General features: G+C 54.6%; 6 protein-coding genes across 6 annotated transcripts; 3 read left to right on the forward strand and 3 right to left on the reverse strand.

The window, feature by feature from the left end:
• Window positions 1–395: 395 nt before the first annotated feature.
• Window positions 396–3,224, reverse strand: CPAR01_01074 (PA domain-containing protein; the record flags this gene model as incomplete). The annotated part of the gene is made up of 4 exons (XM_060485364.1): window positions 396–505; window positions 595–2,533; window positions 2,587–2,947; window positions 3,214–3,224. 4 exons carry the CDS (start codon window positions 3,222–3,224, stop codon window positions 396–398), a joined length of 2,421 nt encoding a protein of 806 aa, XP_060356221.1.
• Window positions 3,225–4,154: 930 nt separating this feature from the next.
• On the reverse strand, window positions 4,155–4,343 carry CPAR01_01075 (uncharacterized protein; the record flags this gene model as incomplete). The annotated part of the gene is made up of 1 exon (XM_060485365.1): window positions 4,155–4,343. One exon carries the CDS (start codon window positions 4,341–4,343, stop codon window positions 4,155–4,157), a length of 189 nt encoding a protein of 62 aa, XP_060356222.1.
• Window positions 4,344–4,938: 595 nt separating this feature from the next.
• On the forward strand, window positions 4,939–5,178 carry CPAR01_01076 (uncharacterized protein; the record flags this gene model as incomplete). Its single annotated transcript, XM_060485366.1, has 1 exon — window positions 4,939–5,178. One exon carries the CDS (start codon window positions 4,939–4,941, stop codon window positions 5,176–5,178), a length of 240 nt encoding a protein of 79 aa, XP_060356223.1.
• A 642-nt stretch (window positions 5,179–5,820) lies between these two features.
• CPAR01_01077 (major facilitator superfamily transporter) lies at window positions 5,821–8,104 on the forward strand (the record flags this gene model as incomplete). The annotated part of the gene is made up of 4 exons (XM_060485367.1): window positions 5,821–5,872; window positions 6,371–6,679; window positions 6,733–7,506; window positions 7,563–8,104. The coding sequence occupies 4 exons, from the start codon at window positions 5,821–5,823 to the stop codon at window positions 8,102–8,104; spliced, it is 1,677 nt and encodes a 558-aa protein (XP_060356224.1).
• Window positions 8,105–9,123: 1,019 nt separating this feature from the next.
• CPAR01_01078 (inosine-5'-monophosphate dehydrogenase IMD4) lies at window positions 9,124–10,998 on the reverse strand (the record flags this gene model as incomplete). The annotated part of the gene is made up of 2 exons (XM_060485368.1): window positions 9,124–10,262; window positions 10,518–10,998. The coding sequence occupies 2 exons, from the start codon at window positions 10,996–10,998 to the stop codon at window positions 9,124–9,126; spliced, it is 1,620 nt and encodes a 539-aa protein (XP_060356225.1).
• Window positions 10,999–13,849: 2,851 nt separating this feature from the next.
• Window positions 13,850–19,232, forward strand: CPAR01_01079 (GTPase-activator protein for Ras-like GTPase; the record flags this gene model as incomplete). Its single annotated transcript, XM_060485369.1, has 2 exons — window positions 13,850–18,660; window positions 18,848–19,232. 2 exons carry the CDS (start codon window positions 13,850–13,852, stop codon window positions 19,230–19,232), a joined length of 5,196 nt encoding a protein of 1,731 aa, XP_060356226.1.
• Window positions 19,233–19,237: the final 5 nt, after the last annotated feature.

The following is a 19,237-nucleotide window of genomic DNA, read 5'->3' on the forward strand; positions in this document are numbered from 1 at the left end:
ATGGTCAACAATCAAATCAATAACGCCAGTCAGCCTTACTCGACGACAGGCTTAGCGAAAAGTACCCGAGTTCGAATCCCAGTATGAGCACCAGAAAGTTCCCAGCATGTGCACCACGAGAAGTAGCCCCCAGTCCAGCACCGCCGGGGGGGGGGGGGACTCTTTTTTCCTTTCATTAACTTCGAGACTCATTGAATGCCGACTTTTGAGTATATTGAATAGATAGCTGGTCACTTGAGGGGGGTTAAATAACTAGAATAAGACGGAGATTTCTTCTTAATGTTCGGAGGATATGACTCTTTATTTTTTATTTACTGCTCAAGAATACGGTGATTGCTAAGTACAGTATGGAGTGTAGTACATTACGGCTATTTTGCAACCTATACTTCTGGGTTTCAGAGACTCTTGGTGGCGGAGGCGATGCACTCGTTGATGATGCCGGTCCACTTGAGAGCGTTGTTGAAGTCCTTGGCATCGATGCTCTCCTGGAGGCCAGGGAACACGGCTGGATCATACATGTTAGCGTTACAACTCATCAGGAACGGTCTAGGTGGCAAAACCAAAGGGAGGAAACACGGAAAAAAGGGAGCTTACCTCCAGAATACCCAGTCCACAAACCAGGCGCAAACACAACGTGCTTGAACCAGGTCCGGCCGTCAAGGCCGCCGGGGTACAAAAACTTGCGCTCGAAGCCCTTGTAAGACCTGTTGACCCAGACGAAGGCCAGGGCGAGCTTGATCTTGCGATAGAGGTTCCACCAGGGGATGCTGCCGTACTTGAGCTCCCAGTCAACCTCGCCGGCCTTTGTGTCGAGCACCACCGTCTTCTCGCGCAGGGCAGCGATGGAGGTGCGGAGGATCTGGAGCGAGGTGCGGAACTGCGAGAGGGAGCCCTTTGCGTCCGCGTCGGCGACGGCGACGGTGGCGCGCATGCGGAAGAGCGCGTCCTCGTCGGAGTCTACGTCCTCGATGGTAGCGGTGAGCTTGGCCTCGACTTGGTCGACGTAGCCCGTCAGCGCGTCGGCATAGTCGGTGGCGTTGAAGCGGATGACGGGCACGTTGGCAAGCTCTGCGACGACGAGGCCGAGGATCTGGGCCATTGTGCGGTGGTAGACGAAGCCTGGGTCGCCGAATTCCTTCATCCAGTGGAAGGAGTCGTAGTTGGAGTGGTACTGATAAACGACGTCGCCGTTCTCGCCGCCGAAGCCGAAGTCGAGGGAGGGGATGCCCGCGAAATCCTGGAAGGCGGTGAAGTCGGAGCCGGAGCCCATGGTGCTGATGCGGCCGTCCCAGACGTCGGCGACGGTCTGGCCCGGGACGGTCTGGTTCGGTGAGGGGACGAGCTGGGTGACCTCGCGGAGGACGCGGTGGAGGAGGGGCGCAGCGGAGGGGTTGAAGTTGGGGCCGCGGACGCCGACGTCGACGTTGACGTAGGCGACGGACGCTTCGGTGAGCCAGGGGAGATACTCCTCCACCCACTCGGTGCTGCCGATCAATGAGTACTCTTCGCCGTCCCAGCTGGCGAAGACGATGGTGCGGGTGGGCTTCCAGCCGCTGGCGAGGGCGACGCCGACGCCGCGGATGACTTCGTTGAGAACGGCGGAGCCGCTGTTGGGATCGCCGGCGCCACCCGCGATCCAGGCGTCGCGGTGGTTTCCGACGACGACGACCTCGTTGGGGATGGTACCGTTGACGATACCGATCACGTTCCACAGTGGTGTGGTGGTGTAGTTTTGTTCGTTGTAGAGGTTCAGGACCACGTTATCGGGAGTGGGACCAATGTTGTACTCAACGCCCTTGTACTTGAGTCCGAGATTCCTGTTCCAGTACTTGTTGAAGTCCTTGACGGAGGGGCCGTGGCCATTGAGAGCCTTGAGAATGGGGAGGGCATCAGCGTAAGAGATCGGAATGGAGGGGATGGAAGGTGTAGCATCGTCGACGGGAGCACGCGGCGCGCCTGGCTTGGAGGGGTACCCAGGAGTGGACGGGTCACCGGGGCGCTGGGAGAGGAACTGGGCGCTTCCGCGCTGAACGGCGCTCGGGTGACGGGCAGGGCCGTTGGGGTACGCCTCGTATCCGTTCTCCTCGGTCACCTTGCCATCATCGCCGGGGTCGCTGTAGAGAAGAGCACCGATGGCACCCAGCTCTTGGGCGCGCTTGATCTTGAGGCCGCGGAAGATACCGCCGTACTTTGCAATGACGATCTTGCCCTCGAGGCTGACGTTGGCCTTGACGAGGTCTTCGTAGTCCTGGTACGTGCCGTAGTTGACAAAGACGAAAGATCCGGTGACGTTACCGCTGGCGGAGTAGCCGTGGAAAGTCGGGACTCTGTCCTCCAAGCCGGAAGAGGGGTCTTCTTCGAGGACGTCCTCCTCGAGAGCAGCCTTGAACTCTACCGTCCAAGTAGACTCTTGTTCCTTGGTCTTGGACAGAAGGGAGAGACTATGGTCGATGGGGTAGTTCAGGTAGACGTCGTACGACACGATTTCGGATTGCACACCCCACGACTCCCACTTTTCCTTCGTCCATGCGGCCTGTCACACATTGTAAGATGGTAGTCCCGTAATAACGGCTGCAATATGCTTACCTGAGAGTAATTCTGGCCCGCCAGATGGGGACCGGCAGTGTAATACCTGCTCCATTCCTCGGCCTTTTCGGATGAGGGTACCTCAAAGAGGATCTTTTGCACTTCCTCGTGGGTAATGGGGACACTGTCGACGCTGTTCGTCCAGGACCAGCCGTGATGGTGGTGACCGTGGTGACGAGGAGGCTCATCAATGAAGAGCGCAACTACGAAGAAGATGGACCAGAAAATAAGGATGGAAGAGAGTGCAACGGTGCAGAACCGGCGCAGGACGTGGTTCGGGTACCTGCGGCGCGGCGCACCGATGTAGACATTGGTGATCAGCGGCGTCCGCTCATTAGACATTTTGTCGTCGAAACGCTTTCTGGATTAAGGTCAGCGTGAATATCAAAAGCATGCTCACACTACACGTTGAGAGCTCATCGACGGGCAACTCGACGATGAAATGAGTGATGTGATGTAGGTTGCCAGGCAGGAGGATGAGACGCGGGAGCACGTGTGGCTGACGAGGATGGTTGCATCATCCCGTCGCCGCCAGCCACACTAAGCTCTGGTAAGCTCTCTTCAAGCTCCTAGAGCTGCTCACAAGGACAGAGACACCCAGGCTGCAACAAAATTGAATCGACTTACTCTAGCGCCATCTTGCAATACGAAAACCGAAGCCGTCGTCAACAATGATCTCTGCGCCTTTTTACCAGAGATGTAGTTGAAACAGAGTTGAAGTTGCCATGAGCATTGCGTGCTTCGTCGATGTTATCAGCATCAGTGGTGATTTTGCCGATCGGCTGCCGCCGCCTGGTGAATCCTCCACTGGCACTGGCACCCGCAAACGTGATTGCACAGCTTCTGCTTGACGCTGGGTCTCCTTCCTGATTCGGGGGTTCAGACGAGGGGGGAACGAGAGCGGGTCGTCGGCGTCCCGGTGCCGACGTTTGGAAAAAGCCCGGAATCAAGATAGCCAGCGATAACAATTTTTCTCATGGAGAACGGCATACGGAAGTCTTTCCGGTGCGATTCGACTTCCAAACTTGCATCGACGGCCCCAGCATCCCGTCCCGTGACGCCGCATCGATCGTCGCCGTTAGCTGCGCAGCCCGGAGCTCAGACTGTCAGACATTTGATCAGTCGTCAAGGTCAACATGTTACATCATCTAGGTAAGCTATCTAAGCTTTGGCTACCCAGAAGGCTAAAGGGCGCCTTTGCCGCCTGTCTTGGATTCGAGTCAAGAGACGCCCTCTTCCCGGTGGCTGCGTGCATCGGCTAACGTCGGTGATCACGCAATTGATTGGGTCAATGTCGTCCAATCAGTCCTTTTCAGTACGGATACACTCCCTGAACAGCCAACCACCACTCACCGAATCTGCCTTCTCGCAGCGGCAGCGCAAGTACAAAGTATATCAGACGTGACTGCCTACCTTTGATTTTTTGCAGCCTCTCTCTCGTATGGCGGTGTGTTGTCTCACAGCTTTCAGCACAAATGTCTTGGGATAGCCATGTTTGGACTCATGCTTCAGGTGCTTCGTTGGCGCTGGAAGCAGAGGATCACCCCTGTCCAGTCGGCTCGTGATGATTATTCAGCTATTGTCGCACTTGCCCCGACATTCGGCCCCGGCTTCGGCCAAGTCGGCCTAACGCCGCCGGGAAAAGAGGCCCCCCACCGGCAAAGACTGGACGTCATGGCAATTGCGGGGATGGCGACCTCTTGACCTTGCGCTCCAGCACTTTTATCGCTTTTTTTTCGTTCCATCTTTTGAGGCATTGTTGGAGCCTTGGAGGAGCACCACCACCATCAGCTTTTTTTCGGCTGCACCACCGTACACCACCGGCTACAGCGAGAACCCCTGCCCTTTTTTCCGTGCCCGTGCAAGCCGTTGCATCTTGCACACCGTCACCGACTCCAACTCCCAAGCCTCTGCCGACAACGGACGTCCTTCGCCTGCGGTCTTTCAAGCATTACGCCGGCCATGCCCCCCTACGGAGTACGACGTTCCCTGCTACCACCCAATACCCGCCCGATCGCCCGCCCGCTGCCGCCGTATCGCCTGGACCGGGCCCAACGTCCTTTCGCTTCAGCAACAGGGGGATGCGATGTAGCTGGCTCGCAGCGAGCGAGCGCATTGCTCCTTGGACCAAGTCTGAAGCCGAGAAAGAGGGAGACACGGGGCACCGCTCAAGCCGAACCAGCGTCCCCTAGGTAATAGCACTTGATCGTTTCCGAGACACTCGACGTCCGCGGTCATCCCATCTTGCTCCATCACCGCAATGCAACAAAACACTTCGTTGACCACTTGATTTTGGCTCGCGTCTCGCGCTCCTCTTCGCTTGCCGTCATCACCGTCACGCACTTATCCCTCATGGCAATGCTGATGCGCACGCAGTCTGCGCTAGGTTATCGCAAGTCGTTCTTCCCATTACCTCTAGCGCTGGTTTGCCTTGCCAAGCCAACCTCTACGGCAAGCGGGAATTCCCATCTCTCAAGTTCTCCATCTAATCCCCGGGAGGCATGGCCATCTAAGGCCCCGTTCCCCAATTCGCGGTGGTCAGCCCCGTGGCCCCCTTCAAAAATGAAGCCCCGTCGGCCAGTCATCGACTAGAAATCTTCCGTCAGCAGAAAGAGCGGGGATCGGCGCAGGATCATGGATGGGGAAGGGAAGAGAAAAAATGAGTCTGGTCCCCTTGGACGCCGGGCTCATTGCACCCTTCACGCTTTATGGGGTCCCTACTAAGGAACTGCAAGAACTGCAAGAACTGGGGGGGATGACTGCGGTTCCATGAATTTGCATACCCACGCTATTCCCTGTCCGGCGCAGTGCAGCCGCAAGCCTGCAGCTGGAAAGTGGATCAATGCCGTTGGTTTTTTGTTTGCGCTTGACGAACCGTCTTTTTTCTTCGCCTTTCGCTGCCACTGCTCTTGTGACTCTTTTTGTCCTCTCCTTCCCCAAATTCTCCAATAAACTTTGCCTTTGGTTTAAAGAAGGCGGTGGCCGCCTCCGGTTCATATTTCCTGCTATTTGCCTTTGTCTCTCGACATCTTGTTGCCAAACCGCATAGCAGAACGCATCATATTACCCCGCTGCTTTTTTCCCACCTACCTTAGACTCTTGCTTCACGTCCTAGTCCCGATTCATCTGCCCTCGACCTCGTAAACTCGACGTCACAGAACTTTGACCACGCATAATCGAACCGTAGAGCTCGGATTTGCTCAGCGCGAGTTGGTTGCTCCTTTAACTGCCAAAATGACGAAACCGACAAAGCCAAAGTTGCCCGCAAAGCAGCTGGCCATTCTGGGTAAGGCAACCTCGCATTTCTGAACATGTCAAACGCTTGCTTTTTCTTTCAAACGCGCCTTCAACAGATCCGATAGTACCGGTGACAACCAAAGCGAGGCAAGTGCCGCGAGACCACGCATGACGGTCTCCGAAAAACTTCAGGGTCATGCGATGGAAGGATTGCGATTTTCTTGGGATCGCCTTGGTAGACTACGAGGTTATGGACGGGTGGAAATCTGCGTGTTCTCGCCTTGTTACCGCCACTCTGTCTTTAGACACACGTACTCCAAACCTACCTCGAAATGCGACTATAGCATGGTCTTGATCTTCCAAGCTGCCTGATCAACGTGAACCGATGAGGCCGACAAACTTTACCAAGCCGAAAGTGCTCCAGCGTGTACACAAAGCTGGAATAAAGGATGGAGATTTGACATTAACTCGACCCAGGGTGCTCTCGATACTCCATGAGATGCATTCATCATTTTTCTTCTAGGCCCCGAAGCTAATTCGATTACAGCCGTTGCGCGGTTTGCGGAGCCTCTCGCCCTCACATCCGTCTTCCCATACCTGCCCGAGATGATTCGCAGTTTCGGCGTGGAACAGAACGACGTCGCAAAATGGGCCGGTATCACGTCCGCCGTCTTCTCGCTTTCACAGAGTGTAACTGCGGTACCGTGGGGTAGAGCTTCTGATCGATTTGGAAGAAAACCAACCATCATCGTCGGCCTGCTATCAACAATGTTCTTCTTCTGTGTTTGGGGTGTTTCAACAAGTCTGCCCATGGCCATCACTGTGAGAGCTATTCTCGGAAGTGGTAACGGAAATGGTGCGTTTCCCTCTGATCTGTAGGGTTTTCATCTGACGCTGACACTGGATTAGTTGGTATCATCCGCACCATGGTTGCAGAGATGGTGCCAGAAAAGGAACTACAACCCCGTGCATTCTCGGTTATGCCTCTCATCTGGTCCGTTGGCTCCATCTTCGGCCCGGCGTTTGGCGGGTTCTTTGCCAGGCCAGCCGACCGCTTCCCCGCTGTCTTTGGCGATAGCTGGTTTTTCAAGGCGTATCCCTTTGCCTTGCCAAACTTCATCGCTGCGGTCTTCTTCTTCATCTCAGTCACGACCGCCACTCTCTTCCTCAAGGAAACGCTCGAGAGCAAGCGACACAAGCCCGACTGGGGACTCTTGATGGGCGAACGCATCACCCGCTCGTTCCGCCGCTCTCGTTATCACCATCATCACCATGCCAGAGCTCGACGCACCTCGTTTGTTGACGGCGAGGCTACCGCACCCCTGGTGCCTCACAAGACTCCCCCAACACATCCGGTCGAGGACAACAAGGCTCTGGAGGCACCCAGCATGAAGGAGGTTTTCACTGCTCAGACGAGTATCAACTTGCTTTGCTACACCTTCCTCGCCCTCCACTCCGTGGCTTTTGATCAGGTTTTGCCAGTGTTCCTCAACTACCCCAAGCAGGAGCACACCCCGGATAACACGAACCTACCCTTCCAATTTTCTGGTGGCTTTGGCCTCGACTCTGGCCGCATCGGTACCATTTTCACCATCTATGGCATCACTTGCGGCGTGATCCAGTTTTTCGTCTTCCCACCTCTGTGCAACTACTTTGGTGTCCTGCGTTGTTTCCGCGCATGTGGTGCGTATACTATCTACTGCTATGTATGTTGCATTTGAAACTGACCGTCTGTGCAGCCGTGACTTTTCCCATCGTCTACATTCTGGCCCCTTATGTGGTCCTCTTCGAGAGCACTGCAGGGCGTTACACCGCTCTCTTGATAGTCATGTTCGTCAAAGCCTGTGCCGTAATCATTGGCTTCCCGTGCATGACCATCCTCCTGACCAACTCGGCCTCTTCGCTCCGTATCCTGGGTACCCTCAACGGCTTCGCTACTATGTTCAGTGGATTCGGCCGTGCTTTCGGTCCCGCCGTTGCGGGTGCCGCTTTCAGCTGGGGTGTTGCCAGAGGTTATGTCATCACCGCTTACTGGTTCCTCGCGCTCACTGCCATCATTGGAGCCATCCCCATCTACATGCTGGTCGACTACGATGCTCTGACTCAGACCCCTGACACGAGCGATGACGAGGACGAGAGTGTTAGCGATGAGGGCTACGCCAGCGAAGGCAGTGCTGTTGCTTCTGGCAGTGGACAGGCCACCTCGAATGAGACGGCGCCTTTGTTGAGTGCTAAGAATGGGGCACCGGGATACGATTCCGTCAGTCCCACGCGGTCTTGATGTGCCTATCTACCCCTTGGTGACTAGCATGCTGCTTTCATGTTTTTCGCAAGCGCGCAATTGACGTTTCAAACGAGAATGATACAAGAAGGAAACGCTATATACGAGATCTACGGCCAGCTCTTCTGGGGGTTTTGAAATTGAGGCTGGCATTGGTTGGTGCTTTTCTTACCTTTGTGGCATATCTAGGTCCATCATTGCCTGGCGTCTAGCATTGCAGGTTCCGTAATGGCTTGTTTTGTTGTCATTGAGGGCATTCATTTTGGTTTGGTTCTGGGCGGTTATCAAAAGCATCATTATTGTTCGGTTTCGTTGTAGGCACTTGAACACATCTACATGGGCATTGCTCTTTGCGAGAAGAAGTTTCGAACCAATTATAGCCGCTTAATATCACAAACATGTCAACAATTAGTTCAGGATGGAATATGGTGTCGAGGATGGTGAGTGATGAGCGTTTGCTTACATGCTACAGACAGATCGGCCGACGCATGATGAAGATGGCCTAGTTTATCGTCTTGGAACGTAGCCCAAGTACGTTTGCGTATGGTTATACATCAACAAGATTTTCACGTGAGAACCAGTAAAGGGAACGAAGAGTCATGATCATTGAAACCAGTTTTGAATTTTTCTTGTCTCCTCGAGAGAAAGTTTTTTTTGGTATTCAGTTCGCTGCATCATCCATCTCAAGAGGCGTCTCAGGCCCGACCACCCCTTTTTCTCCCAAAGACTCCGAAAACTCCGCTGTACTGAAGCACTACCGCCCTGCCCAAAGCCCGTCTTTTGCTTCGCCCTCATCTTCGGAAAGGGTGAGGGTGTAGAGGCTGATTTTCTATTTTGTATCCTCCCAAGTCCCATTTTGCCCACTTTGATTTTCATCAACCCTTATTTTTTTGGTCCACCCATATTGGTTAAGAAAGAAGAAAATATTCCCAATTGACATCTTTGTTATCCGTTTTCTCATATCGCGTGGTAGCCTACTGCTAGTACTACTACGAGCCAGCTAGATTCTTTACCGTTTTTCAGGCAAAGAGCTTCTTCTCGTAGGACTCCATGTTGACGTTACCCTCCATCTGAGCGCTGGCGGTGCGGAGCTCGAAGCGGAGGGTGCCGTTGTCGACGGACTCGCGGAGCTCCTTGAGGGACTGGATACCGCAGTCCTGCATGGAGTGCTTGAGGCCGGCGGAGAGGTAGGGGATGAAGCGGCTGATGGGGCCGCGGTGGGCGACGGAGCCGGTGACGCCCTGGGCGACGAGGACGCTGTCGCCCTCGGAGAAGTAGCGGGCGGTGCCGGCGTTGCTCTTCTGGCTGTCCTTGCCGCCGTTGCCGGCCTTCTTGTCCTGCATGGCGTCGATGGAGCCCATGCCGCGGTAGGCCTTGACGAGCTTGCCCTCGCGGGAGACGAAGGAGGTTCCGGGGGACTCGGTGGTTCCGGCGAGGAGACCGCCCATCATGACGGTGGAGGCGCCGAGGGAGAGACCCTTTACGACGTGGCCGACGTTCTGGACGCCGCCGTCGGCGATGCAGGGGACGCCGAAGCGGGCGGAGAAGCTGCTGACGGAGTGGACGGCGGCGGCCTGGGGGCGGCCGACGGCCATGACCTCCTGGGTGATGCAGGCGGAGCCGGAGCCCATGCCGATGCGGAGGCCGTCGACGCCGGCCTCGATGAGGGTGGCGGCCTGCTCGCGGGTGACGACGTTTCCGCCGACGACGTCGAGGCCGGGGAACTCCTTCTTGATCCACTGGACCATCTCGACCTGGTACATGGAGTTACCCTGGGAGGAGTCGAGGATGACGACGTCGAGGCCGGCGTCGACGAGGAGCTTGAGGCGGTGCTTGTCCTCGGGGCGGGTGCCGATGGCGGCGCCGCAGAGGAGCTGCTTGCTGTCGGGCAGCTTGGAGGCCAGGGGGAAGTGCTGGTTCTTGTTGAGGTCGGAGCGAGAGATCATGGAGACGAGGTTGCCGTCCTTGTCGACGATGGGGAGCTTGCCCTTCTTGGACTTTGCGAGGATCTTGTTGGCCTCGGACAGGTCGGTGCCGTCGGAGGCGGTGATGAGGTCGGTGACCATGACCTTGGAGATGGAGAGGGAGGCGTCGTCCTCGAACTGGATGTCGCGGTTCGTGACGATTCCCAGCAGCTTGGAGCCGAGCTTGCCGGTTTCTGCAGACGATGGTTAGTCATGTCTGTGTGTTTTCTGGCGGGCCGCAACCCGCTGCAGTTGATAGAAAATGTGTAAAGGTTTTGCTTTGATCATAGTATAAGGTCTCCTCAGAACGACATGGTCGTCGAATTGGTGGAACGAAAGTTATAATTGAAAAAGGTTTGTAATCATGTAAAGCGAGGGGAACTGAAGCTTGTGGGAGAACAGGCTTTGGTAGGTAGGTAAGGAAAAAAGGGGGGGAGGGGTTGACAAACCTGTGACGGGGAATCCTCCAAAACCCCACTTCTCCTTCAAGGCCTTTGCCTCGCCGACGGTGGTGTCGCGGCTGATGACGACGGGGTCGATGATGAAGCCGTTCTCGTAACGCTTGACCTTGCGGACCATGTCGGCCTGCTCCTCGGGGGAGCAGTTGTGGTGGATGACACCGAGACCACCCTGCAGAGCAATGGCGATGGCCATCTCGTGCTCGGTGACGGTGTCCATGGGGGAGGACACGAAGGGGGTCTTGAGGGTGATTCTCTTGGTGACGGGGGAGTCCAGGACGACGGCAGAGGCGGGGAAGCCAATGTAGCCGGGGAGGAGCAGGAAGTCGTTGTAGGTCAGACCACCGTGCTTCTTGGTGTCCATGAGCTCGTGAATGTCGAGGCCATCGCGGCTCTCGTACTCCTTCAAGACCTGGAGGGCGGTCTTGGAGTCGAGCACCTTGGCGCCAGTGATACCGTTGGTGGAAGGCATCTTTTGTGTGAGAGAGAAGTTTTCTCGTTTTCTTACCGAGTGAACAGAAGAAAGATGAAAACGGAGTCGAAGAACTTGCTAGTAATTCGAAAAGAAGACCAAAGGCAACAGAAAAGCTTGGTCGATTCGAAAACTAAGGTTGGTTATGTCTCTTCTTCCCGTAAGAAAGAAGGGAAAAAAATTCTTGAGACGACACCCCGCAGGAAATTTTTTAAAGTGAACGGTGCGCGACCGGCGGAAGGAGGGGCAGGAGGGGCAGGCGGTGAGTGGCTACAGTGTGGCGCAACTCCCTTGAGTGTGCCTTTACTGTGTTCACCACCACCGCAGTATTGTTTTCCCAGTCCATCCAATCTATTCCCATGAGATGGCTTGTTTCGTTAATGAAGGAGATGGCATTATGTCTGGTATTCTGTTCGCTTGCGCTATACTTGACCATCTGACATTTTCGTTCATGAAAAAGGGGTTTCAAAATGCCAGACGCCCAGAACAAGTATGGAATAGTGCCGCCAAGTCAGGTAGCAGCCGGTAGATCTGACATTGCCTTATGTAAGAAACATTCGGGGTCTCGACTCGCGAGATATGACGCAACCCCACTGGGCACCTTGGTGGCCGAGAAAAAAAAACAGTCGGGATGGGGAACAAGAAAATCCAGCCAAGTGTGCTTGATATTTGCAACAATGAGAGAGAACGTTTTGGCTGTCAACTGTTGACACAGGACCTCATTAGTGCAGATGAGAATTTTCTGTCCAGACGGAACCCAAGGTGCCTTGTCGAGAAGAGTCCTGCAGAGTTTGCTTGTGTTCGTAGCCTTTGGTTGGCCAGAGCAACCGACGCAGGACAATCCTTGCTCGGGCTGCGTGAGCTGGACAGACCCCAGCGCCAGCAGAAGTGATTGCATGCTTCCGTTCGGGAGCGAAAGGCGGTGGGATGCTGAGGAAGCAAGATGCCATAGCAGCGAAGAGTCGAGTACTGAGGATTGATCCTCATGTTTTTCTTTCTGGCATCTACCTAAGTATAGCTTTCTAGCATACAGAATGATCTAAAGCGACCTCCATGCTGAGCCTCTTGTACAGTCGAGCCTAGGGGACGCTTAGGATTCATCGAATGGAATGCGCATCCATCATGACTTGGATCATATATCACCTGCTACTAAACAAAGCCAATGTGCGCTACCTAAACTCTAGAAACGTCGTTCTTCCATTGTGAGCTGAGATCGAGGGTTCGCAACAGTGACCTCACGTCAACATGAGAACAATGGTGGGCTCTGATTGGCTGTTCCAAGGTCCGTAACACCAAAAGCAACAAAGAAAAGAAACAAGACCAAACAGCGGACCACATACTAATAGCCAAATGAACGAATGCACAAATAAAAACATTTCTCGCCTACGTATCCGTACTAAGGATTACTCGGACTGTCCAAACGACTATATCGCTCGTATTGGCGGGTCCATTGACTGCTGCACGTAGGCGTTTTACAAACAGTGACATGCATCGAGCTAGAGAATGGGGAGGTGCCACAGATAAAAGACCGAGTTTTGGAGGGGAGGTATCCATCACGGCGTGTCTGTCCTGCGATCCCTCGATCGTGTTGACATCGTTCTTGCAAAGGTATTCCCCGCTGTTGTCTATCTCACAACCTTGACGTCGTCAATGATGTCTACAATCTTGGTTCATCCAGAGGGTTGAGCAATGTTCCCTGGGCGACAGAAAATTCAATCAGGTTAGATCGGACGACGTGTCAAAGGTTCTGAACGGGGAATCCGTAGTCAATGGCATCTGCCAAAAGAGGTCAGATGAGAGCGGCGACGGTTTGGCCCGCAGTCAGTGACAGGTTTTTCCAAGGAAAGTGCCTGAACATGTTGACCAGATCGACCTTGCAGCTTTGGGCCTCACCGGACCATTTATATTGTTGACCAGAAACCTTTTGGGGCAAGTTGGGACAAGTTTGAGAAGCGCCTGGCCCAGAGAAAAGCAGATGACAACCCAATTGACAGAGAGCGGAGGCGGGGCGGAGGGCCGTGCAACGGAAGATTGCTGCATCGGTCTCCACTTTAAAAGGCCGGGCGGGTGCGACGCAGGGGCCAGCAAGAGCCACAAGCCACCCGAATTTCCATGGCCTCTCACGCTCTCCCACTCGTCTCACGGAGATCCCACGGGTCTCAGTGGCCACTGGCAGCAGCGAGTACCAAAGTGGGCCACCCACCTCACCCTGTGGCACCCTGGTTGCAAGGGGGCTGGTTGCCGCCCTCCAGCTGCCGCAGTAAACAAACAAACTGCCTTATCAGGTCCCGACGCCCTCCCACTCTCACATCCTCCCCCTCCATTGCCCGACCTCCAAACGACCCAACATCCCGCCCACACCTTGTCGATTGACGAGATTGCGACCGTCCTCTTTGAATGCTGGAGGCTGGACTGGCGTCAAGTGGGCAGCACATCTAATATCTTCTGCCGAAATATTCCTTCCCATCATCATTGCCCTTGTCGCCAACGCTGTGTCGCCTTCATTGCCGACATCTTCTTTGTCTGCGCAGTGCGCGCTCTCATTTCTCCAGAGCCCCTCCTCCATTCTTCATCCGCGCTTCGCCGCGCACCATCGCCGGTCGCTTCGAATTTTCACCTTTCCCATCATCCCCCTGCTTGGTCCCGATCATTCCGCCAAACATTATAGAAACGGAATCTCGAGAGCGCCCAACCCAAGAGACGAGACCGCGAGGTCGAAACTTAATCCAACGCGCGCCGCATAACTTGCCTGCCGACGTCCGACAAAGGCGCCCTAATGTTGTCATCCGAATTCCAGAGCCCACAGATTTTCGATTGCAGCCTTCCTTCAGTATCCTAATCTTCGCCCACCATGTCGCACCGTCCGCACCCCCTCAGACAATCCCATACCCTGGATTACCCTGGCAACATCAACCGTCAGTCCTCTACTGCTTCGTCCATCGCATCTTCAGGGTACTCTCTGTACTCTGAGAATAGCCGAGCGAGTACTCAACTGTCTTCAGTGTCCAGCGGCTACTCATTACCAAGTTCTCATAAGAGGGGCAAGAGTGATGGTTCGCGATTGCATCAAGTCTCATTCGGAGGAGAGAACCTTGACCGCAAGAGGGAACAAGACAACAACATCTACTCCATGACACGGCAATCTCTACGCCCGCTCCCTCAAGCGCCCGCCTCTTCATCTCCTACCAATCCTACAAAGACAACCCCGACGGCATCGACCCCCTCGCCGCCTCGACCAAGTTATCGCCATGAACGCACCCAGAGCGTTGACAGCGGCAAGTTGTCACACGCCCAGTACGACGGCAGCACTTCCCCAACACCAATATCTCGAACTCTGACGATTCGCCCGAATTCCATGATGCTCGGCCGTTCCGACACAATCAGCCGAGGCAGCGCAGCTTTACCTCATGCATACGAGCCACCTTCCGCAGTGCACTCTGCTTCTCTAGCACGACCAGATCTTGAGAAGCTGGGCCGGTCATCCACGAGCCAGCTACGTACCTTATCAAAGCTTGCTCAATCCGAGTCTGCCGACGAGTTTGCCATCACAACCCCAGCACAAGAAGTTATCGGCCTGAGAGGTCGACGGAGATTGCAGAGGGCAGATAAGCCAAACACAAATCGAGCTGGCCAGCGCGCCGGTGGATATGGCTGGGAAGGGAGGAATTGGATGGACAAGCAGCGCCAGTTCCTTCAGGCCTACGAATACCTTTGCCATATCGGTGAAGCCAAAGAATGGATCGAGGACATCATGCACAAGTCGATCCCTCCCATTGTCGAACTGGAGGAGGCTCTCAGAGACGGCGTCACATTAGCAGAAGTTGTCGAAGCTTTGAATCCTGACCGAAGATTCCGCATCTTCCGACATCAAAAACTTCAGTTCCGGCACTCCGACAACATTGCCATTTTCTTTAGATACTTGGACGAGGTTGAACTCCCGGACCTCTTCCGATTCGAACTCATCGATCTTTACGAGAAGAAAAACATCCCCAAGGTCATTCACTGCATCCACGCCCTCAGTTGGCTGCTTTTCAGAAAAGGAATAGTAGACTTCCGTATCGGCAACCTCGTTGGCCAGCTTGAATTTGAGCACCATGAGCTCGAGGCCATGCAAAAGGGTCTTGATAAACTGGGGGCCAACATGCCCAGCTTCGGCAACATGGGAGCCGATTTTGGTGTCGAGCCTGCGACCCCTGAGCCTGAAGAGACCGAGGAGGAGAGGATCGACCGCGAGCTTGGTGAGAGTGAAGAGGCTATTGTTGAGCTTCAAGCACAAGTCCGCGGAGCCGTTGTGAGAATGCGCCTGGGAGACACCATGCAGCAACTGTGGGACGTTGAAGGATCTCTCATCGACCTCCAAGCTCTCATCCGAGGTGATTTTACCCGCCAAGTCATTGGCTACCGGCTTCAGATGCGACGCTTCGCGGTGGACTTGCAAAGCCTGGTTCGCGGATTTCTCGTTCGAAACAGGATGGCCAACAAGGAGCGCTTTTGGAAAATGTTGGAGCCCGATATCTTGGAGCTCCAGAGTCTTGTTAGGGCCAAGAAGGTCCGGGATGAGGTACGGGATAAAAAATCTCAGTTGGCCCGCCACGCCGGACCTGTGCGAAAAATTCAGGCAGCATTCCGGGGTTTCTTGGTCCGAAAGGAGTTCGTTACTCAACAGCAAGAGACGGTGCAGACATCTGGAGAAGTCCAAAACCTCCAAGCGGCTGTTCGTGGAATGTTGTTAAGAGGACGGATTGCAGACGACCTCGAGCTTCTTGACAGACAGACCGACAGCATCGTCAGCCTCCAGGCTGCTGCCAGGGCACTGCTGACTAGAGATCAGATTTCGCGAGAGCAAGAGCATCTGCAAGGCTCTGCACCAAAATGGGCTGCTCTTCAAGCCGCGATCCGAGGCCAGACGCTTCGAAACGATATTGCAGCAATCAAGGTCGAGCTCAGTCACCACATTCCCGAGGTCGAGAGTCTCCAGGCAGCAATTCGGGGACGGGAAGTCCGGACCGAAGTCGCAGCGACAGTAGAAGAACTCAGTCAGCATATTGCCGAAGTCGAACTCGTCCAAGCAACAGTGCGAGGCAACTCAGCCCGCAAAGAAGTTGAAACGACTAAAGCAGAACTCGCCAAATACATCTCCGAGGTAGAAAGCCTCCAAGCTCATTTCAGAGCCGGAGCCGTCCGCCGGGATGTCACCCAGCTGCTGGATGACCTGAACAGCCACGAGGCAACCTTCATCAATCTCCAATCACTCATCCGAGCCATGATGGAGCGCCGCCGCGTTGCTGCCGAGCAAGATGCGCTCTCCCGCGTCGAGCCCAAGATCACCAAGCTCCAGGCATGCATACGGGGCTACCAGCATCGCCAGCAGCACGCGGGACTGCTCGAGGAGCTTGAGTCTCACACTCCCGTCATTGAGAAGCTCCAAGGGCTCGCACGCGCCATGATGGTGCGAGGAGATGTCTTCAACCTCATTTCAGATCTCGAGGAAGAAGAAGGAACCATCGCCGAAATGCAAGCTGCGGCCAAGGCCTTTGTCGTCCGAGCCAAGTACGAGGAGAAGAAGCGATTCTTCAAGGAGAACATGGAGAAGGTTGTCAAAATTCAAAGCCTGGTCCGCGCCAAGATTCAGGGAGATGCATACAAGAGTCTTACTCATGGCAAGGATCCGCCAGTCAACGCCGTCAAGAACTTTGTCCATCTTCTCAACGACAGTGATTTCGATTTCAACGAGGAGATTGAGTTTGAGAGGTTGCGAAAGACTGTGGTCACGCAAGTTCGTCAGAATGAGATGCTGGAGCAGTACATTGACCAGCTGGATATCAAGATTGCGCTCCTCGTCAAGAACAAGATTACTCTAGATGAGGTTGTCAGGCACCAGAGCAACTATGGCGGTCATTCCATCGGTCTCCTGGCAAACTCGTCAATTTCTTCCGCCAACCACTTTGACTTGAAGGCATTGAACAAGAGTTCAAGGAAGAAGCTGGAGTCGTATCAACAACTATTCTTCAACCTCCAGACGCAACCTCAATACCTTGCGCGCCTATTTAAGCGCATCCGCGAGCAGGGCACTCCCGAGAAGGAATGCAAGCGTATTGAGCACCTTATGATGGGACTGTTTGGGTACGCCCAGAAGCGTCGTGAGGAGTACTACCTTCTCAAGCTTCTCGCCAGGGCCATGCGGGAAGAGGTCGAAAGTAGCAGAAACCTCCAAGATTACCTTCGAGGCAACTACTTCTGGACAAAGCTTCTCGCAAACTACACCCGATCCCCCCGCGACCGGAAGTACCTCCGGGAACTTCTTGGCCCTATCGTGCGCGACAATATTGTGGAGGATCCTGCTCTTGACCTCGAGAGTGACCCTCTGCAGATCTACAGATCAGCCATCAATAATGAAGAGTTACGGACCGGTCGCCCCAGTCGCCGTCCTCTGGATGTTCCGCGAGAGATGGCCATCAAGGATCCGGAAACAAGAGACCTCTTCATCGATCATCTCCGTGATCTCCGAGAAATCTGCGACCAGTACCTGTTGGCCCTGGAAGACCTCTTGCCCAAGATGCCGTACGGTGTCCGGTTCCTCTGTCGCCAAATGTTCGAGGCCCTCTGCCAACAGTTCAAGAAAGAACCCCAACACCACATCTTGCAGATTGTCACGAACTGGCTTTGGCGTTTCTACATGCAGCCCGCTGTCATTGCTCCCGAGAACGTTGGTGTCATTGAGAAGCAGTTGAGCCCTCTCCAGAAGCGCAATCTCGGAGAGGTCGCCAAGGTGCTTGGCCAGGTAGCCTCGGGCAGGCCATTCGGCGGCGAGAACATCTATCTCCAACCCCTGAACGCTTTCGTGGGCGAGTCCATGGAGCGTTTGGCTCACATCACCCACGACCTCATCTCGGTACCAGACGCGGAGCGCAATTTCGATATTGATGAGTTCAACGACCTGTACTCCAAGAATAAGCCAACTCTGTACATCAAGATGACGGATATCTTTGCGATTCACAACCTCATCGTAGGCGATCTTCCCATGGTATGCCCCAACCGAGACGACGTTCTCCGCGAGATCTTGCAAGACTTGGGTAGTGCCAAGAACAACGAGAATGAGATGCTCTCGGCAGGCTCTTCTGATATTCAGCTCTACCTTACGCCGAAGCTGCACGACATCGACGATCCGGATGCGGAGGTTAAGGCTCTCTTCATGGAGACGAAGCGATGCATCCTGTACATTATTCGCGTGCAGACTGGCGCCAATCTCCTCGACATTCTAGTCAAGCCCATCAACCCCGAAGACGAACACAAGTGGCGGTCAGTACTGCGCGACGACAGAGTCAACGACGCCGGCACGAAGGGCGCGTACTCGGACGCCCACATGGTGGATGTGACCCGGATGTCGTACTACGACCTCAAGCGTACGGCGCTTGAGAACATTATGCGGTTGGAGCACATGGGCCGGATCTCCAAGCACAACTACTACCAAGATATCCTCAACGCCATCGCCCTCGACATCCGGACCAAGAGCCGAAGACGTGTACAGCGCCAGCGTGAATTGGAAGGTGTTCGGTCAACTCTCGCCAACTTGCACGAGAAGGCCAAGTACCTCGAGCAACAGCGCAAGAGCTATGACGACTACATTGAATCCGCAATGGCGACATTACAAAAGAACAAGGGGTAAGTCTAGACAATTCCTTTTCGTGTTCTGCATATCACACATATCCACATGTCCGATCCCCGGATGTGATCTCCAATTCTCCTCCCCTTCCCCCACTTTCAGTCTTGCTTCCCCATAATGCCCCATATTATAAGCACGGTCCAAGTGTGTCGCCATACGCTGACTGAATCTCGTCATATTTTACAGAAAGAAACGGTTCCTGCTTCCGTTCACCAAACAGTACAACCACCAGCGCGAACTGGAACGCAGCGGGCGGGTCCCCAAGTTTGGCAGTTACAAATATAGCGCTCGGGCTCTAGCGGAGAAAGGCGTGCTCGTCGGGTGGAGTGGCGTCACCGACTGGGAGAGGGTTAACCTCACCATTTCGTGCGACGAGGTTGGCGTCTTCTCGCTCGAGGGGTCCCGCGGCCACATCCAGATGCCGGGGGCAAGCGCCCTCGTACCCATTGAGGATCTGCTGCAGGCCCAGTTCGAGGCCCACCAGTTTATGAACCTTTTTGAGGGGAGCCTCAAGCTGAACGTCAACTTGTTGCTGCATCTCTTGTACAAGAAGTTTTACCGTACGCAGTAAAGCGG

The sequence above is a fragment of the Colletotrichum paranaense genome (assembly GCF_030867605.1).
Source record: "Colletotrichum paranaense strain IMI 384185 chromosome Unknown Scaffold_1.1, whole genome shotgun sequence".
NCBI lineage: Eukaryota > Fungi > Ascomycota > Sordariomycetes > Glomerellales > Glomerellaceae > Colletotrichum > Colletotrichum paranaense.